This window comes from Miscanthus floridulus, chromosome 9, assembly GCF_019320115.1.
Source record: "Miscanthus floridulus cultivar M001 chromosome 9, ASM1932011v1, whole genome shotgun sequence".
NCBI classification, from domain to species: domain Eukaryota; kingdom Viridiplantae; phylum Streptophyta; class Magnoliopsida; order Poales; family Poaceae; genus Miscanthus; species Miscanthus floridulus.
This window is the reverse complement of record NC_089588.1, coordinates 43868543-43877283: the sequence shown is the minus strand read 5'-3', so window position 1 is coordinate 43877283 and position 8741 is coordinate 43868543. Positions and strand designations below refer to the sequence as shown.

Genomic DNA, 8741 nt, shown 5'->3' with positions numbered 1-8741 from the left:
TTCAAATATGGCATGAATATTAGATATATGAATTATCCATTTAGTATCTAAACCGTTCAAAGACATGGATATCGGGAAATAACCATCCAATTTTCACCCTTAGAGCATCTCCAAGAGTTTCTAAAATTTACTCTCTAAATCGTCATTTGAGTAAAATCGCTTTCTATATCTTTGTGCAATTCTCGTTTATGTTCTTCGCGTTCTTGCTTCTTCCTCTCCACCCCTTCTCACGTTTTCATTCGATTCTTGAGTTGTGGGTCATTTTGAGTCAAACCGATTGATTTGGAATGAACTAGGACGTGAGTTGATCCTTTCCACAGAAGGAATTTAACTGAAACCTCACGAGTTCATAGATCGGGGCGATTCAATTTTCGGAGTCGAAAAAGCGGTGTTCTTCGTGTGATCCAAATTTCCCGTCGATTGACTATACTTTGAGCGATGATCTCTTAGGAGTAGCTCACCTACTGCCTTGTGATCCCTTGTTTCAATTTTGGTGGCAGTTGGTTTTGATTTGGTCACAAATCGGGCGAATTTGTGTTCTTAGCGATTTTCGGGAGCTCTGTCCCACAGGCCGCGGACAGTCCGCGCCCTGACCGCGGACAGTCCGGCAGTCGGGGTCGGGAACAGACCAGTTCGGCTGTCTGTACTGTTTCATTTCAGCACAGGCGCGGACAGTCCGGGCCCTGACCGCGGACAGTCCGCCGCTGTTGTGAACAGTCCAGACCAGAACTGTTTCTCGCCAGTATGTTTTCGAAGTTCTGGCCGGCGGATAGAACGACGCAGACCATGGACAGTCCGACCCCTCTTCCGCGGATAGTCCGCGCTTGGACTGCAGACAGTCCGGTCTTGTGCAGACTTCTCGGCTTTGAGGTGTTTCGTCGAGGGCTTTGCTTGGTCGTTTCTCTAGGGTCCCGCTGTGTCTCTTGGTCATCACCATAGACATCCAGCCACCTAGTTGGCTCCTGAATCTCTACTCTCCCGTGTGTTTGGGTTTAGGGTTTGATTTTAGGACAGCGACCTAAGTTTTGGAAAGAAATTTGAGTCTCTCGTTCACCGTCTCTAGTCGCCGTTTGGGTACTTCATTTTTTATTCCTGGTGTGACATCGCAAGTTGCGCGCCGGTCACCGTCGGCCAGCACAGCAGCACTTATCGTCACATGGCTTGTAGATTGAAATGGCCTGGCCGAAATAGAAAAACTGAGAGAGAGAGAGTTGGTGGAAGAAAGTTGTTACGGAGGAAAGTGGAAGGAAGCTTCGTGTCGTTCCAAGTTGAATATTGTTTTTACTTCCTGGCGTGACATCGCAAGTTGCGCGTCGGCCAGCACAGCAGCACTTATCGTCACATGGCTTGCGGATTGAGATGGCCTGGCTGAAATAGAAAAACTGAGAGAGAGAGAGAGAGAGAGAGAGAGAGAGAGAGAGAGTTGGTGGAAGAAAGTGGTTACGGAGGAAAGTGGAAGGAAACTTCGTGTCATTCCCAGTGCTCAGCCGTAGAAATAGAATCGAATCCCATTATATATTTAACTAATGGGATGCGTTGTTGTTTGCCCCACTTTAACCTGAGAACTGAATCACCTATCCTCTCTCATACCACCGCACAAGCTAGCTAGCATTTCACTCAGCCAGTAGTCGCGAGTCAAGATGGCCGAAATGATGGCGAGCGCCGCCACGGGTGTGTTGGGCTCCGTCATCAACAAGCTGGCCGCCATGCTCACCGACAAGTACAACCTCGCCAGAGACGTCAAGCAAGGGATCCGGTCTCTGCAAGACGAGCTGCGCACCATGGAAGCCATGCTGCTGAGGCTCGAAGACAAGGACGACGACCAGATCGATCCACTCGCCAAAGACTGGAGGAGCAAGGTGCGTGAGCTGTCCTACGATATTGAGGATTGCATCGACCGTTTTGTGCTCAATCACAGCCATGGAGATGGAGGTTCCACAGCCAACTTCGTGCACAAGGCCATTCAAATGGTGAAAACGATGTTCAAGGACAGAGGAATCGCAGAGGAGATCCGACGACTCAAGAGGCTCGTGAGCGAGCAGAGCGAGCGGGGGAAACGCTACTACGACATCAATCAGTGTCTCCTCGCCTCTTCATCTCAGCCAATGGTGCTCTTGGATCCTCGAGCACCTGCACTCTTTCAGGAGGCCAGGGATCTTGTTGGAATCGTTGCTCCTCGTGAGGAGATCATCAGCTTATTGAGATGTGAAGACAAAGTGCACAAGGTGGTGTCCATCTATGGGCTAGCTGGACAGGGGAAGACCACTCTCGCCATGGAGGTGTACCACAAAATCACTGAAACTGCTTTTGATAGCCGGGCTTTTGTGTCTGTATCACAAACTCCAGATATGAAGGAACTTCTTAGAAATATATTGTCTCAAATAAGCAAGAGCCATGGAGGACAGATGTTAGAGACAGTTGAGCAGCTCATCCGCACAGTGAAAGAATGCTTAAAGGACAAGAGGTAATCAATATTATTTCTTTTTCTAATAGTTAACCAGTTCATCTAGCTAGAATAATGTCGTGCAATATTTGTTCATCACATGAGCTCACCTAATTATTAGGCCATTTATGAAATTTTCTGGGAATTTTAAAAAATGATTCTTTTTTTCCTGGCCTAATAACCTTGACAGCATAAAATTACCTCAGATACTTCAATGGCTCAGCATATCTATCAAATGTCATCATTAAAGATGTTGCAACAATGAACAAACTCAAGTCAACTGTGCATCATCTTGGTAAAAAATTTACTTTACACCATCTAATCCATACTCAGTAAAATTACTTCTTGGAAAATATGACCAGAATTCTAAATATCCATAAATATCTCATTTTGGAACTCAGCTTTTGAACTGAATGCGTCATGTCTTTTGAGTGGGGCTCTAGGTGTTCTAATGCGGCACTTACCATTTTGGAGGTTGTGACATATTTTTTAAATAATGGTAGTTTACGGACTGTATTTCTCATGTGTAATAATTACTGATAAAAAAGTGTGCCACTACGATCCATCTTACATTTCTCCGACATCTTTAACTTCACTGGAATACGCTTCAATTCATGGTTTGCCTTACATAATTAATAACGTGATTCCACAACCAATGTGTGCAGGTACTTCATCTTGATTGATGATATCTGGAGTGTATCAGCATGGGAGCTTGTACGATCTGCCTTACCTGTCAATGACAATGGAAGCAGAATTATTACTACAACACGCATTGAAGCGGTAGCCAAATCTTGTTGTACTGGTATTGCTGCACAAATGTATCAAGCAAAGCCCCTTAGTCATGAGGACTCCCAAAGATTATTCTTTAAGAGGTTATTTTTGTCCGGTGATGATTGCCACCCAGATTTGAGGAAAGTATCCGATGATATTTTAAAGAAATGTTGCGGCTTACCACTAGCCATAATCAGTATAGCTGGTTTATTAGCAAACAGAAGCAAAGCAGTGGAAGTCTGGGTCAATGTATTGAGGTCTATTGCTGCTGCAGTTGACAAAGATTCTCCCATTGATAAGATGAAAAGAATTATGCTGCTGAGTTACGTTGACCTTCCTCACCATCTAAAGAGCTGTTTGCTATATCTGAGTGTGTTTCCAGAGGATTCTTTGATTGATTGCCAACAGTTGATATTGTTATGGGTAGCCGAAGGACTGATTCCTGGACAGGACAGGGAAAGTATGGAGCAGCTAGGGAGAAGTTACTTGAATGAGCTCATCAATAGAAGTTTGGTGCAGCCAACCAAGGTTGGGGGACATGGTGCAACAGTGAAACAGTGCAGAGTTCATGATGTCATACTTGAGTTCATTGTATCAAAGGCCGTGGAGGACAACTTTATTACTATATGGAATGGTAATGGTTTTTCTAAAAATTATTCTTCGAACAAGATTCGCCGTCTATCCATCCAAAAAGACATTTCTTCCCGGACGGAAGAGATTGCCAAGATGATAAAAAATGGAGCTCAGATCCGATCCATCATTATCTTTGGCTCAAATTCAGTTTTGGTTAATAAGCATGCCACAGAGTTCTTAAACAGCCAAGTCTTGCGAGTGCTGAATATAGAAGGTGAGGTTGGTGAATGCTCTCTTGGAAATGTCAAAAGTTTAGGTCTGTTGAAGTCCTTGAGGATAGACAACAAATTTTCGGCCAGCAAGCTTCCAAAAGATGTAGAAAAGCTGCAACGTCTAGAGACACTAGACGTGAGATTGGCCAAGCTTGAAAACCTACCATGTATTATCCAGTTGCATAAGTTGGTGCGCCTTTTTGTCGATGACTCGGTGCGCCTACCTGATGGAATCAGAAGTCTACAGGCGTTGGAAGAGCTATCATGGATCGATTTGGGTATTCAATCTGTAAAGTTTATCCAAGGACTCGGTGATCTGACCAATCTGAAATTACTTAAAATTAATTGGCCATACTCTACTGAATTACGTGATATGAAGGATCACAAGGAAGCATGTATCTCAACGCTCTCCAGGCTGTTCAGGCACCTGCGAGAACTACATGTGTGGCATAGTGATCGTGATGGCACATGTTCATTCATGGCTTCGTGTGTCCCTACTCCACCACCGCTTCAAATGCTTCGTCTTGATACACATAACTTAAATAGGATGGGCCCTCAAATTAGCTCACTAGTCAACCTGACCCGCCTCCGCATTTCTATCAGTGGTGAAGCAGGCAAGGAAGGAATAAATATCCTAGCAAATTTACCCATGCTGCTCTCTCTTACTGTTGTCTTATTCATTGGCAAAGATTTAGATTCAGGCATCGTCTACCCAAGGCATGCAATCAGCAGACAAGGATTTCAGCGTTTGCTCAAGTTTCATTTCGACAATTCTTTGTGTGACGCGGGGCCATTGGAGTTTGAGCCAGGAGCCATGCCAAAGCTCCAAAGGCTCAAGCTGGGACTGAAGGCACGGTGCCAGTTCAAGTTTGGGGAAGGTGTCCTTGGGTTGCAGAACCTGGCAGGGCTCAAACATCTGGCTATAGATATTAACTGCGGCCGTGCTGTTGCATACGAGGTGGAGGCTTTGGAGGATGACATCAGGGGCGCAGCAGCCGTCCATCCCAACCGTCCCATACTCCAGGTCCAAAGAATATATCAATATGCAATGGCTCAGGGGCGCAGCAGGCGTCCATCTGACCATGCCATAGTAGAAGCCTAATGAAGACCATTGTGAGTACATGATGTGGAGAATAAGTATGACCACCAATTATCATATGTTTTTCCGTTTTTAGGTACGTACGGAGTATGTAGGAATTGAACAAGGCAAATTCGACCTCTCGGATGGCAGGCGGCACCGCTGGTTGATAGCTATCTCAATCTTTCTGGGAGCTTAAACTGGTGGTTCCAATTGCTATGTGGCTTTTAGTTCTGACAATGCCTAGATAGGTTTGCTTGCGTAGTTTTGTCTGGTACAACACTTCATTTTATTTTAGAAATTCTAGTCTTCTTTTTTATGCATTGAGTTCATCCGTCACCTGGTTCATTATTGTATTTGTTTCCAAATTAAGATCGATCAGTATTTGTAAGTATTTGTAACGTAACTCCCAAATTTTTTGTGTCATGTGGAACGTTATTTTAAGCTTGAGTAGAATACATCAGTGACTCTTCTGTTAATTATTAGTGACATGTGTTACGGTGCTTGAGGGCAAACTGTGGTTCCTCCCCTTTGATCATTAATGAACCGTTGAGACGAACTAGAAGTGCTTTAATGTTAAGAAGGGTCTTGTGCACTTGGAACTGTAGCATAGAGCCGTTTCGGAAATCGAGGAGAAAATGAATTAGGGAGAGGCATGGGAGAGGAGGAGCCGGTGAAGCCACAAATTCGAGCTTCTCCGGCTCTGTGCTACAGTTCCAAGTGCACCGTAACACATGTTATTTTTTTTATCTACATTTCCAAGTGCACCGTAACACGTTGTCCAATCATGGCCTAACTAGGCTCAAAAGATTCGTCTCGTAATTTACAAACAAACTGTGTAATTAGTTATTTTTTTTATCTACATTTAATACTCCATGCATGTGTCCAAAGATTTGATGTGATAGAGAGAGAGTGAAAAAACTTGCAATCTAAACAAGGCCCTGATGGCACGGTGCCAGTTCAAATGGGAAGGTGGCCTGGTCCTTGGTCTGCAGAATTTGGCAGGCCTCAAACATGTCGACGTCGATGTTGACTGCTCTGCTGCTGTTGCTGATGAGGTGGAGGCTTTGGAGAATGACATCAGGGACGCAGCAGGCGTCCATCCTAATAGTCCCATGCTCCAGGTAAGAAGACTTGATCAAGATATATTTTCCATGGCTCAGGGGTGCAGCAGGCGTCTGACCATCCCATCCCATATTAGAAGCCCGATGACCAATTGAATGCTATTTCGAGTTGTTATCCACTTGGGCCTGTTTGGTTCCTTAGACCGAAATTTAGTCCCTGTCCTATCGGGTGTTTAGACACATACATAGAGTATTAAATATAGATTAAAAAATAACTAATTATACAGATTGCGACTAATTTATGAGACGAATTTTTTAAGCCTAATTAGTCCATGATTTGACAATATGGCGCTACAATAAATATGTGCTAATGATGGGTTAATTAGGTTTAATAAATTCGTCTTCTAAATTAGTCACCATTTGTGTAATTAGTTTTATAATTAACTCATGTTTAATCCTTCTAATTAGTATCCGAACATCTTATGTGACATGGACTAAAATTTAGTCCGTGGAACCAAACACCCCCAATCCTCATCCACTGCACGGCACCTCTGATTGTACTTATCTGAGTTCGTCAGGGTACCGTGTCTTTTAGTTCTAATAATGCTTAGACGTTTGCAAGGATTTATCTTGTTTTTACTTGGTTTCGTTTTAGAAAAGTCTGTTTTTTCTTTTATGTGTTGAGATTATTCTTCGCATGGGTCATTATTGCATTTCTTTCTCATGGTAGCTCACTAGTTGCTTTAAACTAGTAAAGCAAAATGCATCAGTGACCCTCAATTTGTCCCGCCTTGTATATGGTCTCTTAATATATATAGAAAAACTTGCAAACAATGGCTTTGACCTTGATATGTGGGCCTTAAAGATATTAGTCCAGATTGTTAGAAATAATCTGCTCCTCCCTTTGTACCCGCGTAGTAGGGGATGTCATAAAAGTCAGTCCTACTGTCACATCTAGTCACTGTAGCAGCATGGCAATATGACATGTCTGTGTACTAGGATTAGATAGGAGTAGTTGGGGGTTGGAGTACTTGCCAACCACCCTTGTACCTGGCAAGCTATGCAGCTCAGATACGGATACGAGTATCGGATACGATACGTATCGGATACGCGGATACACCATTTTTGAAAAAGCAATCACACGGGGATACGGCTGGTATACTTTAATAATATATTTAGTAACTAAATAACAAACCGATTGCAAGTTTCATGAGTTCAACAAATTGATATCTAGGGTTCAACTTAAATTACAGAACAAACTAATGCAGCGATTTAATTTAAAAAGGTGAAATAAGGAGCATAGAGACCTTACGAGAAAATTCAATTATGACTCAATTTTCTTCTCCAGCCTCTGCAATTTTGTTTTGAAGTTGTTGAAGAACTGCTTCTGTCACATTGGGGCACACATTGATTCCACGTTATGAATAGGAAGCAAATGTTGATTTAATTGTACAGTAGGATACGAGGATGACCACACTGTATTTGCATCTGAAGTGCGCGATTCTTCCAACACTAGTGGTGGCGCTGTAGATGCTGCACCAGGCGACCTCCCGTGACGGCGATGGGATGGATGATACAGAGAAAATCAAGGAGCCAAATCAGAGTATTAGAATGGAGCAGAAGATTCAAGGCTTCATGCCGGTCGAATTCTGCCAGAGATGGAGCTCGCCGGCCACCGGCCGCTGGATCCAGTCATCCCGATAGGCGCGTAAGAGAGGGATGTCCCGATGTACTAGATCATGGCAGCGCGCCTGTGACTGCCGATTACGGCGAGGGGATCGAAGGTCACACGGAACGATATCTGTGTACTAGGATAATATAGGAGTAGTTGGGGGTTGGAGTACTTGCCAACCACCCTTGTACCTGGCAAGCTATGCAGCTCAGAAACGGATACGAGCATCGGATACGCGGATACACCATTTTTGAAAAAGCGATGACACGGGATACGGCTGGTATACTTTAATAATATATTTAGTAACTGAATAACAAACCGATTGTAAGTTTCATGAGTTCAACAAATAGATATCTAGGGTTCAACTTAAATTACAGAACAAACTAATGCAGCGATTTAATTTAAAAAGGTGAAATAAGGAGCACAGAGACCTTACGAGAAAATTCAATTATGACTCAATTTTCTTCTCCAGCCTCTGCAATTTTGTTTTGAAGTTGTTGAAGAACTGCTTCTGTCACATTGGGGCACACATTGATTCCACGTTATGAATAGGAAGCAAATGTTGATTTAATTGTACAGTAGGATACGAGGATGACCACACAGTATTTGCATCTGAAGTGCGCGATTCTTCCAACGCTAGTGGTGGCGTTGTTGATGCTGCACCAGGCGACCTCCCGTGGCGGCGATGGGATGGATGATACAGAGAAAATCAAGGAGCCAAATCAGAGTATTAGAATGGAGCAGAAGATTCAAGGCTTCATGCCGGTCGAATTCTGCCAGAGATGGAGCTCGCCGGCCACCGGCCGCTGGATCCAGTCATCCCGATAGGCCCGTGAGAGAGGGATGTCCCGATGTACTAGCTCATGGC

The 8741-nt window shown here is 43.8% G+C and overlaps 1 protein-coding gene across 1 annotated transcript; it reads left to right on the top strand.

Annotated features, from left to right (window-relative positions):
* Window positions 1-1187: 1187 nt before the first annotated feature.
* Window positions 1188-5582, top strand: LOC136481838 (disease resistance protein RGA5-like). Its single transcript, XM_066479121.1, has 2 exons — window positions 1188-2464; window positions 3109-5582. The coding sequence occupies exons 1-2, from the start codon at window positions 1641-1643 to the stop codon at window positions 5159-5161; spliced, it is 2877 nt and encodes a 958-aa protein (XP_066335218.1). The 5' UTR covers window positions 1188-1640; the 3' UTR covers window positions 5162-5582.
* Window positions 5583-8741: the final 3159 nt, after the last annotated feature.

Coding starts and splice junctions, on each gene's coding strand:
- LOC136481838 (XM_066479121.1), top strand. CDS start 1,641: ATGGCCGAAATGATGGCGAGCGCCGCCACGGGTGTGTTGGGCTCCGTC. Junction 2,465..3,108: donor GAATGCTTAAAGGACAAGAG/GTAATCAATATT, acceptor CAATGTGTGCAG/GTACTTCATCTTGATTGATG.